The sequence below is a fragment of the Lynx rufus genome, unplaced genomic scaffold, assembly GCF_022079265.1.
Source record: "Lynx rufus isolate CCGP_SWC_20201006 ecotype Redwood Valley unplaced genomic scaffold, mLynRuf1.p SCAF_2, whole genome shotgun sequence".
NCBI lineage: Eukaryota > Metazoa > Chordata > Mammalia > Carnivora > Felidae > Lynx > Lynx rufus.
Genome location: NW_025814834.1, coordinates 193,615,312 through 193,642,845, shown reverse-complemented (window position 1 = coordinate 193,642,845; position 27,534 = coordinate 193,615,312). Strand labels below are relative to the sequence as shown.

The 27,534-nt window shown below is 48.0% G+C and overlaps 2 protein-coding genes across 2 annotated transcripts; one reads left to right on the top strand and one right to left on the bottom strand.

Moving 5' to 3' along the window:
* Positions 1–6,634: 6,634 nt before the first annotated feature.
* SNIP1 (Smad nuclear interacting protein 1) lies at positions 6,635–18,154 on the bottom strand. Its single transcript, XM_047084465.1, has 4 exons — positions 17,876–18,154; positions 16,515–16,617; positions 9,059–9,657; positions 6,635–8,123 (listed from the first exon to the last, which is right to left on the bottom strand). Exons 1-4 carry the CDS (start codon positions 18,106–18,108, stop codon positions 7,859–7,861), a joined length of 1,200 nt encoding a protein of 399 aa, XP_046940421.1. The 5' UTR covers positions 18,109–18,154; the 3' UTR covers positions 6,635–7,858.
* A 1,434-nt stretch (positions 18,155–19,588) lies between these two features.
* DNALI1 (dynein axonemal light intermediate chain 1) lies at positions 19,589–26,357 on the top strand. The gene is made up of 6 exons (XM_047083705.1): positions 19,589–19,669; positions 20,221–20,366; positions 22,399–22,568; positions 23,752–23,930; positions 24,270–24,434; positions 26,322–26,357. The coding sequence occupies exons 1-6, from the start codon at positions 19,589–19,591 to the stop codon at positions 26,355–26,357; spliced, it is 777 nt and encodes a 258-aa protein (XP_046939661.1).
* Positions 26,358–27,534: the final 1,177 nt, after the last annotated feature.

Genomic DNA, 27,534 nt, shown 5'->3' with positions numbered 1-27,534 from the left:
GGCGGCGCCAGGCGGGGGGCGGTCCCTGCGCGCCGCCGCCCGCCAGGGGGCGCCCGCGCCGCACTGCGCCTGCGCGCGCGGTTTCCGGAGCCGCGCGGCGCGCCGCGTCGGGGGCCTCGGGTTCGCGCGCGCCCCGCCTGGGCGAGACGGCGGTGGGCCTTGCTCTGGGTCCTAGCCGCTCTTGACCCCCTCGGTGGCCGGCGGGGCGTCACAGACACCACAAATTCACTTTGTCCAAAACCAGACTCCTGGCGAGTCACCTCAGTGAATGACTTTCACTGTCCGCCGAACTGCCCAAGTGGGAAACGTGAATACCATCGTCGCTGTCCTCTCCCATGCAAAACCCCGAGTCCTGAGGACTCGCCGCCGGAAGAGCCAGCAGCTCACTTGCTTTGTCTGCCACCTCGCCCTCGTCCAGGCCCTGTGTTTGGCCCCATTATCCCCACAGCCTCCTGTTTCCACCCTTAGCTCTCTTTGATCCTTATCCACAGTGGTGCCGAGGGGATCAGCGTTTGGAAAGCAGGTGTGGTGTCACTCCCCTGGTTAAAATCTTTCAATGGCTTCCCGTTGCCCTTTAGAGAGACCAGTTTGTGTAGTGGTTAAGATCACAAGCCAAAGCCAGAACTACCTCGTTCAGAATCCTGCCTCTACCATCGATAAGCTGTGCCATTTGGGGCAAGTAACTACATTTCGCTAGTCAAAATCCCTCATCTGTAAAATGGAGGTAATAATAGTACCTACCCAGTACCCTTGCCGGGAGAAGTAAATCCCTTCACGTAGGGGCTTGGCAAGTAACAACGATAATGCAAATACTCGTTTTTATCATTAATTCCAGTATCCTTAACTTTGTTTTCCTTTGGCCCTTGCTTACTTCACCAGCCTCCACTCTCCCCATTTTTCAAGGTTCTGCAATTTCACTATCATGAATGGGATTTTTGGGGGGTGGGGGGGAGTCTTTGGGTTTCTACAGTCTGTGTGGATTGGTATCTTCCACTAGTTCTGGGAAATTCTCAGCTCGTTTTCTTCAGATATTCCTCTGCCTCATTTTCCTCTCCTTCTGGAACTCGGATTAAACCTAATAATGCTTTATTTTTGTTAACCCACTGTGTTTTTCCCCATCTTTTTTCTCTGCTGCATTATGCATAATTTCTTTTGTGTGTTGATCTTGTAACCTGAAATCTTGTCAGACTCTCCTATTAATTCTAGGAGGGTTTTATTGTAGATTCCTTAGGATTTTTTACATAGACAATCATTTCATCAGCAAATAAGGGCTTTTATTTTTCCCTTCCCAATTTGTATGCTTTTTTCTTTCTTTTTCTTGTCTTACTGTGCTAGGTAGGACTTCCAGTTGTGGAAGTATGACTTCCAGAGTGGTCATAGTGGACATCCTTGACTCATTCCCTATTTTAGGAGGAAAGTATTCAGTCTTTCACCATTAAGTACATTAGCTGTAGGATTTTTGTAGAAGCTCTTTATTGAGACAGTTCCCCCTCTACTCCTGGTTTACTGATAGTTTTATCACGAACAGGTATTGAATTTTGTCAAATGCTTTTTTCTACGTCCAATTGACATGATCATGATTTTTTTCCTCTAGCCTCTTGGGATAGTGGATTATATAGATTTATTTCTGTATGTTGAACCCGTCTTGCATACGTGGAATAAACCTCACTTGGCCATGTTGTATAGTTCTTTTTATGTATGCTGGATTCAATTTGCTAATAGAACATCCAGGATTTTTATGGCTAAATTTATGGGAGAATAGTCTGTAGGGTTTTTTTTTTTTTCTTTTTCTTTTTCTCTGCCTCTCTCTCTTCCTTTTTGGTATCTCCTATCTGGCTTCAATAGCGAAGTAATACTGTCCTCATTAAATGAGTTAAGAAGGTATTGCCTGATATTCTAATTTCTGGCAGAGATGGTATAGAATGGTGCTAATTCTTCTTAAAATTTGGTAGATGTCTTCAGTGAAACCATCACCATCTAGGCCTGGATTTTTCTTTGGAAACTTTTTAGATTATAAATTCAGTTTCTTAAATAGTTATAGGACTATTCAGATGTTCTATTTCTGAAAAATTTTTTTTTAACGTTTATTTATTTTTGAGACAGAGAGAGACAGAGCATGAACGGGGGAGGGTCAGAGAGAGGGAGACACAGAATCTGAAACAGGCTCCAGGCTCTGAGCTGTCAGCACAGAGCCCGACGTGGGGCTTGAACTCACGGACCGCGAGATCATGACCTGAGCCGAAGTCGGCGGCTTAACCGACTGAGCCACCCAGGTGCCCCTCAGATGCTCTATTTCATATCAGGTGAATTTTGGTAATTTACAGTTTTTGAGATATTGGCCCATGTGATTTGTTAAATTTATATGCCTGGATAATTTCTATCTTCCAGTTCACTAATTCTCCCTGAAGCTTCTGTTAAAGCCATCCACTGATGGGTTTCCAGATTGTATTTCTCATTTCTAAAAGTTTTGGTTGGTCTTTCAAAAATTTTCCACTTCACTTTTTGCCATTTCTTATTCCCTGAATTTGCAAGTTACCATTTGTTTCTTTGAAAACAGTAACCATGAACATTTTATAGTATCTTAAATCAAGTATCTAAAATCTTTTGAGAACCAGTTTGTTATTCCTGTTGGTTCTCACCTACAGTACCTTTTCTTTTATGCTTTAAAAAAGTAATTCTATCTCCGCAGGAAAAGAGTGTGGAAAGAACGGGAGGGGAGATAAAGAAAAAAATCCCTTCCTCCAAAAAGTAATTTCATTTCTTCTATCATACACCGGAAGGCATCAATAGTACAGGGTCATCTTAAACCAAGTTCAAGGCTTGAATTTTTCTAAGCTCTCAGGCTGCAAGTCCCTGGGAGGATTTGATTTCTGATCACCTCTTTTACTGTGACAAGGATAGCCCTTTGGCATGCCAGCTTTTTGGGGGAAACATCTTCTAACAGTCTATCCATTGTATGTGGGCTCTGGATTTTGATTCTGTCCCATTCAACCTAGGGTAAGGTCTGATTTGCTGAAATCAAATGTGTTTTGCCTTTAGATCAAATGTGGTTTCCAGGCACCTGTGCTCCATTTTTCCCTGGACTCTTGTTTTTCTTCACTTTCGGCCTGAAAACATTTTTACTAATTTGTCCGTTCCTGGATGCTTTCAGAAATTTTTTTGCTTATATTTTATCCAGAGGTTTCGGCTTCTTGCAGCAGGAGAGTTAAAAAACAAACAACTTAGTTCATCATGAACAGACACCAGAAATCTGTTTCCTCTATTGAACTTTGAATGCTTCCAAAACCTCATTAGTTTATAACCTCAGGCAGTTCTAAGTGCCAGTCTGTCTGCCTAGAAATACTCCTTTCTCTCCTCAACCCCACTGACCTCTTCTGGCTAACTGCTCATACCTCTCTGACTCCCAGGACTTTGTTAAATCCCATTCCACTATGCTTCCACAATCCCCAATTTTCTCCTATCTAGTAGCCTGTAGCTGCTGGTTATGTTGCTCTGCAATGGCCAGACTTTATACATTTCACAACTATTCAAAAGGCAGTGTATCACAGTGGCTAAGAGTGTGGCACCTGGAACCAGATTGGGTTTGAATCCCAGTGCGACCTTAACCTCTTTGTGCTTCAGTTTTTGCATCTGCAAAATAGGATAACACAAGCCTGCATCACAGGGTTATAGGATGTCAGTGTATGTGTTAATGCTTATGAAAATGGTTAAAATTGTGCCTTGTACATAGAAAGTGCTCCTTATTGAAGTATCAGCTCATGGCACTTGTTAGGCACCTGATTATTGAATGTCTGTATATTTTTATGAATGAACATGAGGATTTCCGAGCAGCTCTGACGTGGTGAGGTTAAGATTTTCCTGAGCCACTCTCTACCCCTGAAAGGCTCATCCACTGTGGTATCTTTGAACCCACTACGAATCAAGCAGCCTAATAAACCAGTTGTCTTTTCCAAATCCATCTACTAAGCACTGTTAGGGAGGCAGGAGGAACAGTCTAGAGAAAATGACCACTGAACCAGGACGGAGGTGATTTCTTATCCTAGCTCTACCCCTGCCTGCCTGGCTGTGGGACTTCAGGTAAACAGGTTCATTTTAAAGGACTCCTTCTACATACTCCGCTCCAGTCCTGCTGTCCCCTGGACTGCTCGGTCTGAAACAATGCCACCTCTACTACTGGGTTCCAAATCAACCTGTGCTCTCAGGCACACCTCAAATGCCAAGTCTCGCACAAGGTACAGCCCACCTCCAAATGACTGCAATCTCCAATTGCCGTTACAATTGTAAACCAACTGTTAGCATAGTATGCTTATGCAATTGTTTGTTGGATTAACTCACTTCAACTTTGGAGTAAATGTGAGCAAATCAACGGTCTTTTCCAATTGTTTCCCATTTGACAAATGGAAACTTTACCCGAGACCAGATGAAGCTTTACCTTGCAAAGCTTTAATTTAAGTCAAGCAGGCTTCTCACCTGTACAAACGCACAAACGCAGGAATGTTGTGGGCTCAGAAGGCCATCACACAAGCACGCACTGCTGGCGTGCTGTATGCGTGCCCCGCTTAGGCTTTCACTAACATGCCATCATCTCATCGCATTCCCCACATCCACACCACAACTAATTCCACAAAGGGGAGGATGTTAAAAAATATAACCATCTGTGCACCGTATCAAATAATTATCAACCTGAAATCTGTATTTCAGTTGTAAGCCTTTTAAAATCAAGCTCTATTGTATACCGGCATACTCCATACAAGAATACAACTCCAGTTATCTGAATTGATTACTCTTTTACTTATCACCAGGTTACAATCAAAGTATTTGAAAGCTACATCACCAGGTGCACTCAACGAGCGAGGGGTCCTTTGTCCATGTACTAATAGGGAACTAGGGGCCTAGGGAGAGGCTTGATGGGGAAAATCTGCAGATCCTGTCCTACACCACAGCAGAACTGTAGATCATCAGAGAGGATTTAGGGGAGGGGCTCAGAAACAAAGGGCTGTTTTGCAGATGGCTTGATTTTGACAGCGATGATTTGCAGCCAAGGTGGAGAATAGGTGGAGAATAAAGAAGTTGCAAGAGGAAAACTTTAGGATTATGTCAACTTCAAATGAGAAGTCCGCTGGTGATATCTGGTTTTAGAGATGGGCCGGGTCTCTTGAGAGAGACAGAAAGAGAGAGAGAGGGAGATAAAAAATATACATGTATATTTTTAGAGAGGGAAGAGAGCACGCTGGGGAGAGGGGCAGTGGAAGAGAGAGATTGAGAGAGAGAGAAAATCCCAGGCAGGCTCCACACTGAGTGTGGAGCCTGACATGGGGCTCAAGCCCATGACCCTGAGATCATGATCAGAGCCAAAATCAAGAGTCAGACAACCAACTAAGCCACCCAGGCTTAAAGGAATTAAAATTCAAAAGGATGCCCAGATATTTGGCATCAAGAATCTCTGAATGCAGAAAAGTTATTCCTCTGCTAAAGCAAGTTTACTTCACAATTGGGACCCCTTCTTGAAGAACATAGGCAAAGTGGCCATCTATCATGTTGCCCGGCACGATGGTGTTTCCAGCGAAGCCCAAGGCTACCTAGAAGCAGTAGTAGGAGCACAAACTGAACAGGAGGCCCTAGAGGCCAGGTTATTGCCTAATCCCAGCAAGAGAAAGCCATCAGTTTGGATCCATCAAAACAAAACCTACCTTTGAGACGGGCACAGGTGCAATTAGGGGTCTATGGCAGATAGGAAAGTTGGGAAGGTAGCAGTTACCGTGGCCAGGGGCCAGGGTGGAGCACATGGCAAAGGGAATGCTAACTGCTCTTTGGTTGTTAGAGCTTCCCTACATCTAACTGACCTCCTTTCGTATTCACTCTTTAAAGGGAACATCTCCTTTCTTTTGCATAAATGTTAGTCAGCTGTCCCTCCTCCACACTAGTCAGCACTTAGCCCCAAGTCCACATGGGTAGGTGGGACCTCAACGGAAAAACAATGGTGAAGAAGACAATCTAACAACATCATACTTTTCAAAGAGGAAGGCAGACGGCAGCACCAAGTTGCATTGCCGCTCCTTTCTCCCACCAGGTGACCACCTGAGGGCAACAGAGCAGGGACAGGGGTCAACTGGGGCAAGGCCTGCTATGTATAACCTGCCCCAACGGACTGTTCTGGAAAGGAAAACCCCTTCACTGCCAATTCAGAAAACACTGCTGCTTCAACAGGACTAGCACTCACTCGCTGACATGTGAGGGTCTGGCTTGCAGAGCTGCTGCTGGTCCCAAGTTCATTCTTCCTGGTGTCACCCCTGCCCCTCCCAAGTCAGCCCCTGCAACTAGCTATTTTTACCTCACAAATACTAAGATTCCTGTAGCTGCCAATGGCCCTATAAACACAAGGCCCTCTCTGCTAGGAAAGGATAACCTTTTGAAATGGGGCTGTGGGGCGCCTGGGTGGCGCAGTCGGTTAAGCGTCCGACTTCAGCCAGGTCACGATCTCGCGGTCCGTGAGTTCGAGCCCCGCGTCGGGCTCTGGGCTGATGGCTCAGAGCCTGGAGCCTATTTCCGATTCTGTGTCTCTCTCTCTCTGCTCCTCCCCCGTTCATGCTCTGTCTCTCTCTGTCCCAAAAATAAATAAACGTTGAAATGGGGCTGTATTTACAAATTTTATTATTATTATTTTTTTATCCCAAAAATACATATAAATGAAAACCTGCTCTTCAAATGCAGGGAGGCCTTTGCCTATAATGTAGTATTACATTTACGTCACAAAACATTCCCATATGAAAATCAATATGCAGCTCTTTCACACGCAATGTTATATATACACACATACGCACAAACACACGATATATGCAAGTAGTTAGGACTCTGCTACTTACACATATTCCTCTGGTGGAAAATTAGGAAACAGGGCAATTCCCTTGCTTTCTGGCCTTGGGAAGATAAATACAACCTCTCTGAACAGTTTTTGAAAAGATGAAATGTGTAAACTACACAACCTCCTTTAGACATATACATATGTTGTTAGAATAAAGCAAGGACCCTGCTACGAAACTGACACTGTTTTGCAAAGAAGGAAGGAGATAACATTTGAATGAAAATGCAAAGTTGAACAGATGATCAAAATTGTTCTGTACATGCTCTATGGAGAAATCAGAACTCTTCACAAGAAACAGATCTATGCTCCAGTTCAGCTTCTTGTGACATTACATCCGCACCCACTGGCAGAAGCCGTCAGGACCTTCCTATACAGTCCATGCTGAAGCAGGTTCCATAAAGCATCTGTTCAAGTCCAATAATCAATAATGAGGTCATGTGGTACATTCCCACCCCTCCCCCCCAAAATGAAGTGCAAAAATCAACTTCTGTGACTCAAGAGCTCAACCAGGTCAAAGCTTTGGTATATACTGGAGGCTGTTTTGGTGACAACCAAAGCTTAGTAAGATTCTCTGTTCAGGGGGTTGCCCCCAAAACAAAAACAAACCCAGTCCACGAAGCTTAACAGCTATATAAATAAAGTAACTGTACAAAGAGAACAAGCCACAGTTCCCCTTTATCCAAGGGTTTATAGTCTCCTAGGCAGCAGTTCTGGAAGCACCAACTAAAGCCACAATGCTTCTACTGAAACACGATGTGTTGGTGAGACTGTTCTGAAAACAAATGCCCATAGGCGAGTGGCTGATGTGCCACAGGAAAAAGTTCAACCAAACATAGGTCAGTTTTCTTATACTAGAACATACGCTGGTCAGCAACAGAGGAAAGACTTAAGGCAATAAGAGGCATTACAGAGAGCACCCTTGTACTCTCTGAGTCAATCCCAAAACCTTCAAAGAAAGAAGAGGTCTCTCCAGAGTTTGGGTTGGTTCTTAGTTTGCTAGCTGTCAGATACTTCCTCCTCCTCCTCGTCATCCTCATCTTCTTTCCTGTCTACTTCGGAGGTGTCAGAGGACTCGTGAAGCAGGACATACTCTCTGCTGCTGAACCCAAATTTAAGTACGTCCTTTTCCTTTAGTTCATAGTATCTCTGTGGCTCAATGCGCTTGTTATTCAAGAATGTTCCATTGCCTGAGCCAAGGTCAATGATGTAGGGCCTCACCCTTCGGCCAACTGTACCATCAGCACGGGTATATTCCACAAGCCTAGCAGAGATAAAAGAGAGAAACCTGTGAGCAAAATCCCGTCTCGAGGCCCTCCCGTTATTTTCCTAACACAGCCTACACACAGGATGTCAATTACCTGGCTTGAACACAGTTCGAGTCAACTCCAGGAAATCAAGGGGATGGTATGGCCCTGGATTTTGAAATTACGAGCAAGTTAATAAATATACTTAGTAGAAAAGGTGGGAACTGGTTGCTGAGGGAGTGGACCGGGAAATTCATGGCAGATCAAAAGTTTAACATCAGAATCCAAGACCTCTTGTTGTGATTAAGAAAAAACACTTTTAGGGGCGCCTGGGTGGCTCAGTCGGTTGGGCATCCGACTTTGACTCCGGTCATGATCTCATGGTCCATGGGTTCGAGCCCTGTGTCAGGCTCTGTGCCAATAGCTCAGAGCCTGGAGCCTGCTTCGGTTTCTGTGTCTCCCTCTCTGCCCCTCCCCTGCTCGTTTTCTCTCTCTCTCAAAAATAAATAAATGTTAAAAAATTAAAAAAGAACAAGAAAAAGAAGAAACACTTTTGTGCTGTTTATAATCAACACGATGCTTCTTTCACCCATGTTTCAACCTATCTTATCTCCTGTCCCAACGGGAATAAAGCAGTGCATTTTGACTCCAGCATCAAGGGCGCTAACTCTGAAGCTGACCTTCAGTCTTCACACCTGTCAAATGGGGATATTGATGTGTGACCTGTCCTCCTCACAGGATTGTCACGAGCACCAAACGGTAACAGACGCACTCCACAAACTGCCAAATACAGACGCGGCTAACACAGATGCCACACACGTTCTCATAATCTAAGACAAAGATTAGATCCGAGGCGTGTGGCATTCTGCCGCAAGCACGTGTACACAAATGTTAGTAATCCTCACACTGTCGGCGTCTACCCACACTCCTGGTTCTTCCTACAAACACTCACCGATACTGAAAGACCGCATGCTGCTTTGAGCAGGAGGGATGATCAATTGGGATGTCCGCTATGCGGCGGTGCCGGCCCAGGAGGTAGGCGCTCTGCCGATGGATGTACATGACGGGAAGCACCTCATCATTTTTAAAGGGGTAGAGGCGCCACCGTTTTTTGGGGATCCGTGCTTCTGGGGGCTCACTGTATTTAATGACGACACCCCGGAAAGTGTTGGTATCCTCAAGAAGTGCCCCAGAAAGTTCAAAGCTTGGCTTTTCTTTAGCGGGCGCCTCTTTGTCCTTACTGTTGCCACCAGGTCGGGGAGCCAACTCCTGAGGCTCATTACCGCCGGCACTAACTTCGTTCTTCTGGCGATTCTCCCGTCGTCGGGCATTGTAAAACTCCCGCTCTGCGTCCTGAGCCTGGAGATTCTGAATGTCTCGGTCCCGTCCCTGAGCCTGCCCACTCCCAGGCCTCTCATTAGAGCTTCTCCTCTGGTGGGAATGGCCCCTGTGTCTGTCACGGTCGCTATTCCTAGCTCGCCTGTGTTCCTGGCCTGATGGTTCCCTGTGCTGCCGATCTTCCCGTCCTCTCCGGGGATGATCCTCGCGTTCCTGAAATTCAAAAAGATCCAGTAAATTAAAGGCAGCCCACAACCTGTGAACAAGCTGCATTCAAAAAGCCATTTGTGATTTGGACTTTGGCACTCAGAGCAAAATGTCCCACAGAAATAAGGTGGGCAGCGGTGGTTATGTTCCCTTGCAAGGCTACACAGACTATTTCCATGCTGTCACCAACTACAGCTCTAACACTGCAAGCCCAAGTTCAGAGCCCTAGAAATAAATGGAGCTATTGGCAAACTTGTAAGGAAGCACATACAGAAAACACAACTAACAGAGACAGTTAAGTAGTCACGTACAAGATAAACATGTGAAGAAAGAAAGCCAGTTTCCTCTTGTGTCAAAAATGAGAAAAAAGTAATTATAATTTTAAAAGATCTCATTTCAACAATAATAAAAAATATTCAATACTCAGGAATACATTTAAGAAATATGCAAGGCATGTAAAAAGAAACCTATAAAAATTTACTGATAGATGGTTTTTAAAAACCTGAAAAAATGAAGAAACATACCACGGTTTCTTGAAAAAGACTCAGTATTGAAAATCAGCCTGATATAAACTGTTTGAAACATATAACATCTATTAATATATCATTAAAAAAATAAATCAGTAACACAAATAATTCAACAGAAAAAAATAGGCAAAAGATATTAACACGTATTTTCATAACAAATAAGTATCTAATGAACACGTGAATATAACAAGCTTATCCTTACTAATAACCAAAGAATCAGAGTTCAAGACAGAGCCCCGCACACTATAAGCAAGGCTACCCCACCCGGAAAGGGTAAAAAGGTACACCTGAGCACTGAGTTCTCACTGCCTCCCAGGCTCCCAAGGCCTTCTCCTGGCCGCCCACTCTCAAGAGGGGGCCTGCTTACTCCGAGCAGGACTCTGGTTTTTCAGACTTTTTAGCCTCCAAGACAAGCATCAAGAGGGGGTTTCCAATGCCTATCCCTCCTACCTTAAGATATTCACAAGCTTGCCACCACCACTTACCTTGAGTACATTTGCCAGGACTAATCTCATTATGTCCTTTATCCCTGATTAAATGAGTCACAACAAGCCACAGACTCTGGGTCATCACCCCCACCTCCTGTGAATTCTAATTCCCATAAGGCTGTATACACGCACTATTCCAATGACTAACTCTCAGTCTTCGTTTCAAATACGTGTGGACCAAGCAAAATTAGCAAAAACTAAAGAAAAAAATATGACAAATTACATAACCAGATAATACAAAATAACTAAAATTTCAATTATTGATAAGCAGTATAGTATATATAATATGGTTCCATTTTTTAATTAAAAATTCTGCGGGGTGCCTGGGTGGCTCAGTCAGTTCATGATCCAACTTCGTCCCACTTGGGGTCAGGTCATGAACTTGCAGTCCATGGGTTTGAGCCCTGCACTGGGCTCTACGCTGAGAGCTCAGAGCTTGGAGCCTGCTTCGGGTTCTGTGTCTCCCTCTTTCTCTGCCCCTCTCCCACTCAAACACACACACACACACACACACACACACACACACACACACACACACTCTCTCTCTCTCAAAAATAAACATGAAAACAAAAAAAAAAAAAAACTCTATGGGAGCACCTGGGTGGCTCAGTCAGCTGAGTGTCTGACTTCAGCTTAAGTCATGATCTCGTGGTTCATGAGTTCAAGCCCCCATGTCGGGTTCTGTCTGTACAGAGCCCACTTCTGATCCTCTATGCCCCTCCCCCAAACAACTGCATGTTAAGACACATACTAAAACATAAAAGAAAAAAGTAATGGAGTCTTGAAGAATAAATATCAAACTATTAAAACGGTTGCCTCTGGGGCACCTGGGTAGCTCAGTCAGTTAAGCATCCAACTTTGGCTCAGGTCATGATCTCACAGTTCGGGAGTTTGAGCCCCATGTCGGGCTCTGTGCTAACAGCTCACAGCCTTGAATCTGCTTCCAATTCTGTGTCTCCCCACCCCCCCTCCAACTCTCTGCCCCTCCCCAGCTCACGCTCTGTCTGTCTGTCTGTCTGTCTCTCTCTCTCTCAAAACTAAATAAACATTTAAAAAGTTAAAAAATGAAAATAAAATAAGTAAGAAATAAAATGGTTGCCTCTGGGGACCCAGGTGATTTTTCTGTTGGGGGCTGCAATTGGGGATAACAGGAGAAGTAACCACACATTACGTATGCCATACTCTCACCTTTCATTTTACATACTTGGGCGTTCTTACAATGAGCATGCAATCGATAAATTTATTTATTAAATGGTCGTTCAGTGGTGGAGAAAAGAATACCTGCAAGCACAAGTCATGCCTAAGTCACAGGCTGTGTGCATTCCTCCTTAGGATTAACCCATGTGAAAGTCACTTAGTTTCAACTGTCAAGCCCTTTTGCTTGGAAGTCACTTCCAAGTTTCCAGCTGATTAATACACAGAAATTAGCTTTTAAAGAGATAATTTAAGGTCAGGAGGGAAGTTAGCACAGATAAGCAAATAAAGATACTTCAAAAACAATAAGCACAGAAAAGTTCCATTCTAAATGTTTTTATGTATTTTTGAGAGGGAGAGAGAGAGAGAGAGAATGAGCAGGGGAGGGGCAGAGAGAGATGGAGACACAGAATCAGAAGCAGACTCCAGCTCTGAGCTGTCAGCACAGAGCCCTACACGGGCCCAAACTCATGAGCTGTGAGATCGTGACAGGAGCCAAAGTCGGACGCTTAACTGGCTGAGCCACCCAGGTGCCCCAGCCAAGTTCCATTCTAAAAGTCTCAGGATTTGGGGAACCTGGGTGGCTCAGTCGGTTGAGTGTCCTACTTCAGCTCAGGTCATGATCACACGGTTCATGGGTTCAAGCCCCACGTCAGGATCTGTGCTGACAGCTCAGAGCCTGGAGCCTGCTTCGGATTCTGTCTCCCTCTCTCTCTCCACCCCTTCCCCCCTCACGTTCTTTCTCTCAAAAATAAATAAAAAACATTAAAACAATAAAAAATAAATGAAAGTCTCAGGATTGTAAAATGTTCATTTAGAAACCACAGGTAAAGGGCTGCCAGTTGTGCACTGAAAAAAACAAAAACCTGAAAAAGTACAAGTGGTTTGACAGGCCTAGTATGGGTGGTGTGGTTCTCGTGGCTGTATCCTGAGACAGCTAGGGCAGGGCCTGATCAATTTATATGCAGACCATCAAGGCTGCCTGGCTTTATATCTTTAAGGTAGCAGAAAGCTGACCCATAGCCTGTCAAATTAACACGAAAATACATTTTTTAAAAAATTTTTTTTTAACGTTTTATTTATTTTTGAGACAGGGAGAGACAGAGCATGAACAGGGGAGGGTCAGAGAGAGGGAGGCACAGAATCTGAAACAGGCTCCAGGCTCTGAGCTGTCAGCCCAGAGCCTGACGCGGGGCTCGAACTCACGGACCGCAAGATCATGACCTGAGCCGAAGTCGGCCGCTTAACCGACTGAGCCACCCAGGCGCCCCAACACGAAAATACATTTTCTTAATGCCTATTAGCATGCTGTTAACAGAATTTTTTTAAAAAGACTGAATGCTTGTCTCTCAAGATTGAGGGCAAAGCAAGGGTGTATGCTCTCACTACTCTCATTCGACATAGTGCTGGAAGTCCTAGCTAATGCGATAAGGCAAGACAAGGAAATAAAACACATACAGATTGTAAAGGAACAAATAAAACTGCCTCTATATGAAGATATGATGGCCTGTATAAAAAAAAAAAAAACCCAAGAATCTACAAAAAAGTCCTCCTGGAATAAAGAAGTTGAGTTCAATGAGGTCACAGGATATAACAAAAACACAAAAATCAATTATACATACATGTTTTTCAAGTTTATTTATTTTGAGAAAGAGAGAGAACACTAGAGCACAATGTGAGCAGGGGGCGGGGCAGAGAGAGAGAATCCCAAACAGGCACCCCAAAAACTCATTATATTTCTATATATTAGCAACGAACAGAACATGTGGACTGCAGTTTACAGTATCACTCACCATCACTCCACCAAAGAAAAAACTTTGTGTAATCTAACAAAATTTACGTAGAACTTGAATGCTGAAAATTATAAACGTGGAAGAAATAAATCAAAGATCTAAATAGGGGCACCTGGGTGGCTCAGTCCGTTGAGCACATGACTCTTGGTTTCGGCCCAGGTCACGATCTCACAGTTTGTGAGATTGAGCCCTGAGTCGGGCTCCGTGCTGAGTGTGGGGCCTGCTTGGGATTCTCTCCTCTACCCTCTCTCCCCTACCCCCGCTCGTGCAATGTGCACATGCATGCATGCGCTCTCTCTCAAAATAAATACATACATACATACTTTAAAAGAATTTAAAAAAAAAATCCAAACAAATGACACGTACAGTGTTCATGGATTGGAAGAGTCAATCTAGTAAAAAGCCAATTCTTCCCAAAATACAGCTTCATGTGATTTCTATCCAAATCCTAGCAAGATTTTTTTTTTTAGACACAGACAAGATTGTTCTAAAATTTATACGGAAAGACAAAGGAACTAGTAAAGCTAAGCCATTTTTAAGAAGAAGAAACAAAGAGGAATCCATCTACCCAATTTCAAAACTTACTATATAGTGACAATAATCAAGACTGTGTGGTATTGGCAGAATGAGAGAGATCAGTGGAACAGAACACAGAATCAGAAATAAATCCATGCACATACCCCCAACTGATTAAGGAACAAAAGCAATTCAAGGAAGGCAAGACAAAAAATGAACCTCAACCCAGGCCTTGCACCTTATATCAAAACAAACTCAAATCATGAACTTAAATGTAAAACTTGTAGGGAAAAAAACACGTCTTCAGGATCCAGAGCAAGGCATAAAGTTCTTAGACATGACGCCAAAAGCACGATCCATAAAACATAAAAAGTAAAAGCTGACAAGCTGAACTTCATGACAATTTAACATTTTTGCTCTGAGAAAAACCCTGCTGTGTGAAGAAAAAGACAAGATACAAGACTGAAGGGAAGTATTTGCCAATCACATACCCAAAAAGGCCTAGTATCTAGAATATACAAAGAAGTCTACAAACTCACCAGTAAGGAAGCAAATATACCAACTAAAAAACAGGCAAAAGCCACGAAGGGACATTTCACCAGACAGGATATACAGATGACAAATGAACACATGAAACGATGTTCAGCATCGTTAGCCATCAAGGAAATGCAAATTAAAATCGCAATGAGATAGGGCGCCTGGGTGGCGCAGTCGGTTAAGCGTCCGACTTCAGCCAGGTCACGATCTCGCGGTCCGTGAGTTCGAGCCCCGCGTCGGGCTCTGGGCTGATGGCTCAGAGCCTGGAGCCTGTTTCCGATTCTGTGTCTCCCTCTCTCTCTGCCCCTCCCCCGTTCATGCTCTGTCTCTCTCTGTCCCAAAAATAAATAAATGTTGAAAAAAAATTTAAAAAAAAAAAAAATAAAATCGCAATGAGATATCGTTATACGGCTGCTGGAATGGCTGAAACAAAAACACCATCAACACCACGTGCTGAGAATGCAGCAGGGAGGATGCAGAGAAAGTGGGTCACGCACAGTACCGGTGGGACGTGAAGCAGCACTGCCACGGTCATGGACTGAATCGTGTACCCCCAAGATGCATCATGTCGAGTCCCAACCCCATCCTCTGAATGTAACCATTTTTGTGGAATTTCTTGTTTTCTTTCTTTGTTTCTCTTCTTTCTTTTTCTTTCTCTTTCTTTCTTTCTTTCTTTCTTTTCTCTCTTTCTCTCTCTCTCTCTTTCTTTTTCTTGTTTTGAGATAAGGTCTTTAAAGACATGGTTAAGTTAAAATGCCAGCAAAGCCCTAATCCAATATGACTGCTATGCTTACACGAAGAGAAGACACCAGGGATGAGCCCACAGCGGAAAGCCCATGTGAGGACACAGCCAAGAAGGCAGCCATTTGCAAGCCACGGAAAGAGGCCTCCGGAGAAAGCAAACCTGTTGACATCTTGAACTTGGACTTTTAGCCTCCAGAGCTATGAGAAAATTCACTTCTGTTGCTTCAAGCATCCAGTCTGCGGTGTTTTGTTATGGGAGCCCCAGCAAACTAATGCAGCCAGACACTCTGGAACACGGTCTGGCAACGACCTTACAATCTAACAACTGCACTCGTGGGCATTGATCCCAGAGAAATGAAGACATGTCCACACAAAAACCCGTACACAAATGTGCCATCACAACCTTCTATGTAATAGCCCCAAACTGCAAACAACCTCGATGTTCTTTAGTGGGCAAATGGTTAAACCCACACCACTGAGTGTCACTCAGCAATAAAGAGGAACGAACTACCGACAGATACAACAACCTGAACGGATCTCCGAAGAAGAAGAAGAACGGTGCTGAGTGAAAAGAGCCAATCCCTAAAGGTGATGCGTATGACTCCATTTACATAACGCTCTTGAAGTGACAACACTGGAGAACAGATGAGAAGTTGCCAGGACTTGAGGGCTAAGGGTGGGAGGGATGTGGGCGGGACTATAAAAGGACAACAGGATGGGTCGTTGTGGTGACGGAAATGTTTCGCATGTTTCGCGTCTGGACCACAGCGACGTCAACATTCTCCTTGTGATACTGTACCAGAATTCCGTAAGACGGTGCCAGCGGGAGTAACAAGGTAAAGAGAGCACCTCTGCGTTTCCTTTTTTACAACTGAATGTGAATCAACAAGGATCTTAAAACAAAAAAGTTTAGCTTAATAAACCAGCAGAAAACAAGCACAAAAACCCAGTTTCTAGAAAAGCCCATCACAGGTACAGGTAAAACACATACAAAGCACTCTGTAGTTATGATGGGAAGAGGCTCTAGATTTGCACCTAGTAGCAAAACATCTCAGCGCACTTACCTGCTTCACTTTGACTGTCGAGTGGTGAGGGCTTCGGCTTCTCTTACTTCGTGGAGACTTGCTTCTTCTCCCTGAGGACTTGTTTTTCTTTTTGGCTGGGGACCTTTTCAGAGCATGGCACACACAGGGTTTTATCTCAATTTCCCTTCCCCCATATAAATTCACTTCAAGTATCAAGCTTACCTACTAACACAAACAGCACATTTGTGAACGCCTCTGCTTTTCACACTAAAGGAGGCAGGGGCTCCACTCTCCATGCCTTGACGTCTTCCTGGCGTTCCAGACCCACATACACAGCTGCCTGCTGAACGTCCTCACAGAGCATAATCCTTGCGTCCCAACCCCTCGACACCCTTTCCTCCCTCGGTCTCTGCCATCTCAGTAACTGGCACCACCATGCACCCTGCTCCTCAAGCCAAACACCCAGAAGACACCCTTGACTCTCTTTACTGTCACCACCAGCGGCTCCCTACCCCCCCCCACCCCCCACAATCACCTCCACCCGTCAGCAAGTCCCTGGCTCTATCTCCTCCCTCTCCCACCTCACTCCTACCACACTCTCCTCGATCACCAGACGGTTTGTGCTCTTTTTTCTATTTCTAGAACAATCACGTTCATTCTGCTTCAGGTTCTTGGCACGTAGGGTCTCCTCAGCCTGGATCTTTACAAGACTAGATTATTCTTATTTGGGTCTCAACTCAAATGGCACCTTTTCAGAGAGGCCTTCTCTCACTTGCCTTCAAGCTCTATCCCATTCCTGTTTTAACCTCTTCCTAACACTGGTTACTAACTGACACTATTTTCTGTTACTTTGTCTCAAGGCGAGAGCACATCAATTTCGCCAGGGCAGACACGGCCCATCTCCTTCACCTTTGAGGCCCCAGTACCCAGGGCAGTCTTTAACAGGCAGTAAAAACTATGTTGAAGGAATAAATCAACGGGTCTATCAAGAGACCATTTTTCTTCTAAACCTCTACCAGGTAGGTCGCTTAGGCTCTCGACGGGAAACATCTGGAGGCAGATCAGTGGAAAGCCAACGACAGCACTCCATTTGTAGACAGATGGGGCAAATCTTTTATTTCAACTTGATCAATGCTATCTGCTGGGCCGTACTCGGACACGTGCTGGGCACAGGGATGAAGGACGGGGTGGGGATCCTGCCCATTAGGCATCAGGCGCTTAACGCAAGTGACACGTACCGGAGTAAACATTCTTTAGCACAAGCACGACCGGGTCACTTCCACCACCTTAGGATTAAATCCAAGCTGCTGCGCTCAGCATTCAAGGTGTGTTTCTCAAGCTAGCCCTGTCCTTTTTCAATGAGCCCGACCCAAGTCCGTCCCGGGCGCCTTCCCACTTACCGGCTACCTCCTCGGGCTCGGTTCCCTCGGTGACCAGGGCGGCCCGGCTCGCCGGCCGGCGGGGACGCGCTACCGCCAGAGGAATCTGGGCGGCGGTGGGCGGGAGGCGCGGCTTCCGGGCTGAGGCGCTCCTGCTTCACCTTCACCACCACCGCCGCCGCCGCCGCCACCATGTCCCCGTCGCGGTGCCTCCGTCGGCTCCCTCGCTCCCGCTCGCTCTTTACCTCCTTCATGCTGAGATATCAGCGGAGCCAAGGAAAAAGAGAGCCGTTGCGCTCCTCTCACTAAAGGAAATGACGGGTGACCGCTGGACTTCCGCTTCCGGGTCCGTGTTCTCCCAGAAACCCTCGCGGCGGAGAGCTAAGCACGTGATCGCGATTCTTCGGCGGAGGGCGGGGCTGTACGGGCCCGGTCCCGTTGGCGGGAGTTTTAAGGTGTCAAAAGCAAACTTCTGGAGAAAAACTACTCTCGAAGCTGTTTGTGGCGGCATTATTAGTAATTACTAATCACGGAGGCAATCTGAATGCCCACCAGGAGGAAACTGTTTAGCCAGCCGATCGGTGGTCTGTCGCCATTCGCAATGCTATTTACACACTGTGACAGACAGGAATCCCTGACTTGTTCAACGAATGAAACGGGATAAAAAATTGTGCGCAAACTGTGATTAGGTTTATCTTTGGAAACACGAACTTAAAAAGAGACGGAAATGCAGTCGCAGCTGGCAGCCAGTGGGCAAATCATTAGTATTTACCCCTCTGTTCTTGAACTTTCTGTTATGTTGTCATTTCTCCATTTAGTTAAAAACAAATACTTAAAAAAAATTTTTTTTCAAGTAATCTCTACACCCAATGGTGGGGCTCGAACTCAACCCCGCGATCAGAAGTCACACGCTCCACCCCACTCACTGAGCCATCCAGGCGTCCCCGCAAAAGAAATACTTTTTTACTTATTTTTTTATTATATTTTTTTAGTTTTTTTAATATGAAATTTATTGTCAAATTGGTTTCCACACAATACCCAGAGCTCATCCCAAAAGATGCCCTCCTCAATACCCATCACCCACCCCCCCCATTAATCCTCAGTTTGTTCTGTTTTTAAGAGTCTCTTAAACTTGGCCCCACTAGGGGCGCCTGGGTGGCTCAGGTCATGATCTCACGGTTTGTGAGTTCGAGCCCTGCGTGGGGCTCTGTGCTGACAGCTCAGAGCCTGGAGCCTGCTTCTGATTCTGTGTCTCCTTCTCTCTCTGCCCCTTCCCCACTCATGCTCTCTCTCTGTCTCAGAAATAAATAAACATTAAAAAAAAATTAAATAAATAAATAAAACTTGGGCCCACTAGATGGCTTCCTCTGGAAATCTCCTGAACCCTTCACTCAGGAGTCACATGACTCCCATTTTGCAGATGACAAAATTGGGGGGCTGAGAGGGTGACCTGCCACCTCATTCAACTTGCGAGCAAGATGAAGCGCAGGAACTTGAACTCCTGTTTTGCCTGCTTCCAAGAGTATCAAGGCGACTCGCTGAACAGGAGGCCTGACAAACTAAGCGCAAGGAGAATTCTTCCGTAAGGCTGCTCGGAAACTCGCGCGCTGCTGGCCCCGCCCCACTCCGAGGCCCCGCCCAGGCCATGAGGCCGGGAGAGGAGGTTTCCATGGAGACGGCAAACAAGGCGCACATTTGAGGGGCTGCCGCTGGACTACTACCCCCGTCGCCGCCATGATCCCCCCTGCGGACTCTCTGCTCAAGTATGACACCCCGGTGTTGGTGAGCCGAAACACGGAGAAGCGGAGCCCCAAAGTAAGGAGGGGTCTCAGGGGGCGTCTCAGGGGGCGGGGGAGCCTGGAAGCTCGGATACAGAAAGGTCCCGGCGTTGAGGAGGGGGACTCCCGAGGGATAAGGTTTGCAGCAACTGGAAGAGAAGGGAATTGGGATGGGGGAAGGAGGATGGGAGAGCGGAACAAGAAACCCAGATGGGGGACCCCAGAGGGCAGATTTAGGATGAGAAAGGAAGTCAAAGAGATGGATGGGGCTCACCCTTTTTCATAAGTAGCCTGGTCCAAGAACGGATCTGGTGGTGACTACTCCATCACTAGAGGCGTGAAAGCAGAGGGGCTGAGCACCCTTGCCAGAAACGTCGTTCCAGGAGATACAAGCCTTGGGTCAGGGTGGGACCAAAGACTCTTCATGGCTTCCTTCAGCTAAGACACAACTTCTGACCAGAGGAGAGATGGGGGAAGTGAGCTGGGAAGAGGGGCGGGGTGTTGAGTAGACCTGGAGCAACCCCAAGGGCTTGGATGTGTGGATTTCAGTGCCTGAATGACCTCCTGCCCTATCTTGCCTCTTCTCAGGCACGGCCGCTGAAAGTCAGCCCCCAGCAGCCTGGACCCTCGGGTCCGGTCCCACAGCCACCAAAGACCAAGCTTCCCTCAACATCCTGTGTCCCAGATCCTACGAAGCAGGCAGAAGAAATCTTGAATGCCATTCTGCCCCCAAGGTAAAAAACAAAAAAAGTGGGAGCGGTGGCTGACAGAAAGCCCAGGTTTTGCATTCCAGTGCTCCGCAACTTAGGAAGAGGCACCCTGTCTCTGTTCCTGGCCAGGATTTCCTCCCAGCATCCCAGAACTCCTAGAGCTTGCAGATGGCTGGATCCTGGGAGGATGGGGGGGACCTCTTCTCTGCCATCCTCATTTCCCAAGTGCTCTAACCCAAGCCTGCGGCTTTAAATACCATGTATATGCTGATGGCTCCCAAATGTGTTATCCCCAGCCCTGTCCTTTCCTCGAAACTCCAGACCCATATGTTCTACTGCTTTCTCATGATCTTCATGAAGGTGCCTCATAGACATCTCACCCTTCAGCATGTCCAAACGAAATCACAAGGCGTCCCTCTCCCCACCTACTCGTCCCCAGTCTTCTCCTTTCTACTAGTAGCTCAGGCCACCCTGCGTTCCTTTTGGTCTCTCACATCACACGTCCTATCCTTCATCAACTTGTTTTGGTTCCGCCTTCAAACGGACATCCCCAATCCAACCACTTCCCACCGCCGCTGCTTCCACCATCTTGTTCCTCATCACTGTTTGTCACCTACAGTGGCCTCCTGTCTGAAAACCTTGCTTCTGCTCTTTGCCCCTATGATGTATCCTCCGAACAGCCCCGAAATCACAAGCCAGATCATGCCGGTCTTCTACCAGGAACTCTTTACTGGTTTCCCATGTGACTCAGGCTAAAATCCAAAGTCTTTAGAATGACCCGGAAGCCCTGGCATGATCTCGTCCCTCACATATCCATGATCTCGTCCCCTGTTATTCTTCTTGTTCAGTGTACGAATGCCATAGGGGTGTCTGCTCACTGCTTCTGAAACACCTTCCATCACCCTCAGGGCCTTGACGGTTGCTGTTCTTACTGCTAAGGATACTCTTCCCCTGACGTCCACCTCATTCCCTTTGTCTCTTTCCTCGGGTCTTGCTCAATTGTGATTTCCTCAAGGGGGCCTTCCTTGCGGATCCTTGTAAAAGAGCACCTTTTGCCTTCTTCACCATCCCCCTACCCTGCTTCTTCCTCCTGCAGCCGCATTGATCACTATCTGACATGCTTTGTTGATGATTCTTATGGAATCGGTTGACAGTACGGTTTCGAAGGCTGTGATGTAAAGAGAGACTGCACTCTCGTCTGAGATGGAAGTCAAAGAAGGGAGGGGTGATTTTTCAGGTGGTTCTTTCCCATCAGTAAAATGGAAATCCTCGGGGTGGCTCAGTCGGTTAAGTGTCTGACTTCGGCCCGGGTCATGGTCTCACGGTTCATGAGTTCGAACCCCACGTCGGGCTCTGTGCTGCCAGCTCAGAGCCTGGAGCCTGCTTTGGATTCTGTGTCTCCCTCTCTCTCTGCCCCTCCCCCATGCGCTCGCGTGCTCGCTCTCTCTCAAAAATAAACATTTAAAAACATTTTTTAAATAAATAAGTAAATGGAAATCCTCCCCCCACAGTGATTCTACCCTCAGGCTTCCTCCTCGTGGTTCTGGAACCTGGCCATGCCTCTGACACATGGTCTACTATAGTGGGGGCTGGGGGTGGGGGCCACATAGGCACACACCTTCAGGCACACACCTCCCCACTGCACACATCTGCCCCATTCTGGCTGGCAAGGTTCATGGTGCCCTGTGCCTCCCACCCCACAAGTCAGTGGGGGAATTCTCACTGGGCCTTCTGTTCCAACCAAGCAACAATGCCCATGAATCTGTCCTCAACCCGCTAGGTTAAGATCTGGAACACAGGTGATGTTTTCACGGGGACACGTAGGAAGGTAGAGTTGGCCCACAGCTAGGGGCCCCGTGGAGGTGGCTTAGTGGGTGTGGCTCTGGAGCCATCCGCTCCTCAAGGAAGAGAGGGGGGTAGAGGATTGCGGGGGGCTGGGGACCGAGCTGCCCCCTCGCTCCCGCTCAGCCAGAGAGCTCAAAGGGCCGCCTCTGCTCGGGTCCCGAAGACCCCGTGGTCGATGGGCCTGCTCAGCCTCGCTGTGTCTGTGCCACAGGGAGTGGGTGGAAGACACGCAGCTATGGATCCAGCAGGTGTCCAGCGCTCCCAGCACCAGGATGGATGTAGTGCACCTGCAGGAGCAGCTGGACCGGAAGCTGCAGCAGCGACAGGCCAGGGAGACGGGCATCTGCCCCGTGCGCAGGGAGCTGTACTCGCAGTGCTTCGGTGAGTGGCAAGGCGTGCGCGGTGGAGGTCGGGGTGGGGGGGATCCGACGCACATCTGCCGCCCCCTCCCCTTCCCTTCGAGCACAGTCCCCAGCCCTGAGCGTCCCTGAGCTGCAAGCCCGCCCCATCCCGGAGTCGTCTTGTGTCCCCCTACTTGCCCCACACCCAGGAACTGCCAAACGCGCCTCCTTCCCGCTCTTTGCCCGCCAACCTGACAACCCGGTTCCTAACCTCTCGGCAAATGTTCGGAGGTAAGATGAGAACTTCTGTTCTAAGTCTTTTTCTTTTCAAAGATTTTTATAATAAGCATGTGCTGATTTTTTAAAATCGGAACAACTAACGTGCTAGATTCATATCCATCGACCAATGTTCCAGCCCTTGGGCCGGGGAAATATTTCAGGGTAACTTACTGTTAACTGACAGTCACGAGCGATTTAAGTGATCGTGTCAAATGGCTGTCCCCCAACCAAACTCACTGGCCCCTGTGGACTCTGACGTTCAGACTGCCTCCAAACCCTGAGGCAGCTGCAGGGGCTGGCAGGCTCCCTTCAGTGTGAGTATGATTAGGGTCTGCTCTCCAGGTCGGCATTTATGGAAGAGATGGGTGGGCAGGCTCTAAATTCTACTGTTTCCAGCCCCAAGCCCGTCCAGCTAGAGGGCACACAGGATTTCCCTGCTGCTTTAAAGCAGATGTCACGGGGCGCCTGGGTGATTCAGTCGTTTGAGTGCCCGAGTCTTGAGGTCCAACCCATGAGGTCATGATCTCACAGGTCGTGGGATCAAGCCCCATGGCAGGCTCCGCACGGTCAGTGTGGGATCCTCTCTGCCTCTCTCTGTCCCCCTCCCAAAATAAACATTAAAAAAAATAAAAATAAAGCAGTCATCACCTTCAAACTGAAAAGTCCAATTTCTATGACTAGTACCCTGGAGGTTTTGCCTGAGGGTGGAAGAGAGGGGCCTCAGGGCTGCAAACAAACCTGGGGGCGCCTGTCTCCCTCTGTCCCGGGCCCCCAAGTGCCAAGTTCAGAGCAGTGGCTGTATGGCAGGGCTCCTGGGGCCTCTGTCTCCAGGTGAGGAGGACACACGCTAGCACCCTCCCCAGGAGGGAGGGTGGTTAGCCGGAGACGTGGTGCACTTCCCTCCTGCCTGCCCTCCTGACCTCGGTGTGTGTGTGCTTTGGAAGATGAGCTGATCCGGGAGGTGACCATCAACTGTGCGGAGAGGGGACTGCTGTTGCTACGAGTCCGGGACGAGATCCGCATGACCATCGCCGCCTACCAGACCTTGTACGAGAGCAGCGTGGCCTTTGGCATGAGGAAGGCGCTACAGGCCGAACAGGGGAAGTCAGACATGGAGAGGAAAGTGAGTGGGGTTGACCCTGGAGCTTCATCCCTCTGTGACTCTTCTGTCAACCTCAGGGTCACATGCTTGTCGTTCCAGACGACATTCTGACGACCGAGGGTGCCATCCCCTCAGAGGGCACCCCCCCCCCCCGCCCCCCAGGGTTCAGCCTGGTCCTGGCAGAGCTGGCTCCTCTTGGCTGTGCCGTGCCAGTCACTGACCTCCCACTGGGTGGCAGTACAGACCTGGGCCACGTCTCAGGTTGGACAGCTGTGTCCCAGGTCCCCTCTGAGGCCCAGGCACTCACACCGCCCCATCCTCTTGGCAACGTCCCAGGATGACGGGAGGTTCTGTCCTCAGATTGCAGAATTGGAAACGGAAAAGAAAGATCTGGAGAGGCAAGTGAACGAGCAGAAGGCCAAATGCGAGGCCACCGAGAAGCGGGAGAGCGAGAGGAGACAGGTGGAGGAGAAGAAGCACAATGAGGAGATTCAGTTCCTCAAGCGGACGAATCAGCAGCTGAAGGTGAGCCCCGTGCAGGCCCGGGTGGAGGGGCTCCTGCCCGCCCCCTCCCCCAAACTCCCCCCACCCCCCACCCCCCACCCCGGCCCCACGGCTCCGTTTCCTGCAGGGGCCTCCGAATACTTGTCCACATGTACTGCCAAGGACTGAAGGAAGCTGGGGGGGGGGTGCGGGGGGATGCAGGGTGAGGGGTCATTACACAGATTCTCCACCCTTCTGTCTCTGGAGGGGGGCTCTGAATTTCCACGACCCCTCAGCCTGGCTCCTCAGCCCCTCCAAGTGGATGGTTTTGTTGCCCTTGGAAAAGTTGCCCAGCGTCCAGGAGAGGTGGATATGGCAGAGTGGAACTTCTCTCCCGTTACGGCTGGCATTCTGGAGCCTTCCTGGAGTGGGCGGGACGTCTTCAGCAGGCTTTCGTGGGGGTGCCGTCCCGCCTGCAGCCCCCTCTGAGGCACAGCATTTGGGGCCGGCAGGGAAGAAGAACCATTTGAAGTCAGAAACCCTGCCCGGGTGTGTGGTCAGAGGAACTCAACTGTAGGTATTTTTCCTCCAAGCCCCTTTGCCGGTGGTTTACTTTTATCCAGCTGGGCTGAGATGGGGGCCAGGCCTCCCAAACTCCAGGCTCTCCGTGGGATCTAAAGGTTCTCAAAGGCTGTGCCCCCAGAGCAGCGGCAGCATCACCCGGCAACTTGAAGAAATACCAATTATTGGGCCCATTCTGGATCTACTGAATGAGAAACTTTGGGGTTCGGGCCCAACAACCTAGCCAGGTCTGCAGGTGATTCTGGTGCTTGCCTAAGTTTGCGAACCACTGTTCTAGATAGGGGACCTGTTGTTGAGTGGCCGTCTCGCACGGCCCTGGCCGCAGGGGCCCCTGGGTGGATCTCCCTCCCCTCCCTAGTCTCATGGAAAGCTTACAGTCTTGCGGTTGGCAGGCCTCTTGGGGCTACACCAAGGACAGGCATTTGAGATAAAGAGGGCTTGTATTAACTGCTAGTGCAGGATGACAGATTCTCTCGTTGCTGAGTTTCACGAAGAAAAGCTAGACACTTCACAGCCGGCCACGAATCTGTTGACTTAGCAGCCTCTGAAGCTGCGTGCCTTATCTGCCACGTTCCTTGATCACCAGCCCGAGTTCTTCAGTTCCCCCTACGGTACCCGCAGCCAGAGCAGAGCAGAGCAGAGCAGAATATCTTGGCATCTTTCTAACATTTACAAGCAACCTTGTCATCCCCTGGGTGAAGGACTCTTTAGAAGTGAGTTATTTTTATTGGCTCCAAGCTGCACTGCAAATAAAGCAGTGTTTGCAGTCCCCAGGATAGACCTACTTAAAGATCTGTCCACACACCATGATAGTAAATTATGTTACCGGCTGCTGGAGGAGCAGAGTATATAACTCCCAAGGGCCTTGAGCTTTACATACAAGATGGACAGCTCCCTACTTACTGGTAGCAATTCTCTCTAATTGGGTGTCAAGTTGTCTCGGTGGCTGAAAAATTGCTGTTTCCCAAACCTCTTGTCCCAGCACAAGAGCTCCCAGGATCCCAAACCAGAGAGCCAAATGTTTAACTTAGCATTTCAGGCCTGAAATCTGAGCCACGAGAAACCACTATTTCAACAACTTTTATTCAATTTCCTTTTCAATGCTTTATGTTCTACACTGAGCCATTATTGTATGGAAACCAGGACAGCTCCGGTTTCTCCTAATGTAGCAAGACCGTATGCCAAGCCAGACATCAGCTAATCTAGAAAATATGGAATTGGGAATGAAGGGAAAAACACTTGGAGGGGCAGCGTCGGATTCTTCTTCCCAGAGCCTTTTATCACCTCTCAGCTATTTGTTAGGCTGCAAACTTCAAATAATTAACGGAGTTTGTTTTTGTTTTTCAGGCCCAACTGGAAGGCATTATTGCACCAAAGAAGTGATAATTTCCATATGGGTCTCAGCAAGCACTGCTACCCCATCATAAGCCCGCTGTAATAAAAAAAAAAGCTAGTCTCCTGAGTGAACAAGCCATACCCTCCCCTGATCACCACCCACACGTTTGTCAGAAGTCGCACGTGGCCCCAGTGTCATGAACACCTAGGTCTGGCAGCCAGGCTCTCGGCCGGGCAGCGGAAGGTGGCACAGTCTCTGTACGTGGCCAACCTTGGGATTCGCCAACCCGAGCAGTCAGGCTTTCTGCCCCATCCCTCGCAGGTGAGGCAACGGCCCTCCCGCCACTGCTCCACGCTGGCACTTATTTCTAGCCCAATGAAGCTGCCTCCCTGCCCTGGTCCACGATTCATCTTAGACCTGAACTTGGGCTTCTGGGGCCTGTCTTTCCCTTACTTGGTGTCTTTCACCATCCCTACCCCAGTGCAGTTCTAGTGGCTCATTTTGGAGATTTGGGTTTATATGATGTTTTATCCCTGCCCACCTAGCCCACCACGCCCACTTCCCCAGTTTGCCCAGTTGAGGAGGCGCCAAAGGCAGAGTCAAACCCGCCTTGAGAAAGTAAATGTTTGCTGGGAAGAAATACAAGTCACAAGGTCCCCGGTGAGCTGCCTGCACCTCGGCCCCTGCCCGCCGATTTGGTTTGTTCATCTTATTCTGCAGAAAACCAACCCCTGACCCTACACCCCTAACTGGCTGGGGTTTAACAACTGGAGAGGTACCCAGACCTCACATGCAGCTCTAATTATTAATGGTTAGGCTACGGCCTGTAGACTGCACTTTAGTATTCCTTGTAAGTTAAATCCAAAGTTTGGAGGCCCGTAAACCCAGAAGAGGAAGTCAGCGAAACAAAGCTTTAATTTAGGGCAATCCGGGTGGGCCAGTGCAGCAAGATGACTCCATCGTTCATTTAAATTTCACAAGGAACACACCTAAGGAGGCACTGACGTGTCCACTCGGTTGGAATGCCTCAAGCTGCATTCCCAAGGAGCCAAGAAGGACTCTTAGTGGAGCTTTGACCCGACATCATCCCAGTGAAGGCTCCAAGGCTCCCTGGGAGAATCGCATTCCTACAGGAAGAGCTGTGTTCCCAAACATGCCCCACGCAGCTCTAATCTCAGATCTGAAGTCACAGCTTTCACCCTCCTCCGGGTGCCCTGAGGGGAC

Coding starts and splice junctions, on each gene's coding strand:
- SNIP1 (XM_047084465.1), bottom strand. CDS start 18,108: ATGAAGGAGGTAAAGAGCGAGCGGGAGCGAGGGAGCCGACGGAGGCAC. Junction 16,618..17,875: donor CGAGCCCGAGGAGGTAGCCG/GTAAGTGGGAAG, acceptor TGCTCTGAAAAG/GTCCCCAGCCAAAAAGAAAA. Junction 8,124..9,058: donor CATGCGGTCTTTCAGTATCG/GTGAGTGTTTGT, acceptor TATCTCTGCTAG/GCTTGTGGAATATACCCGTG.
- DNALI1 (XM_047083705.1), top strand. CDS start 19,589: ATGATCCCCCCTGCGGACTCTCTGCTCAAGTATGACACCCCGGTGTTG. Junction 20,367..22,398: donor AATGCCATTCTGCCCCCAAG/GTAAAAAACAAA, acceptor TCTGTGCCACAG/GGAGTGGGTGGAAGACACGC. Junction 22,569..23,751: donor GCTGTACTCGCAGTGCTTCG/GTGAGTGGCAAG, acceptor GTGCTTTGGAAG/ATGAGCTGATCCGGGAGGTG.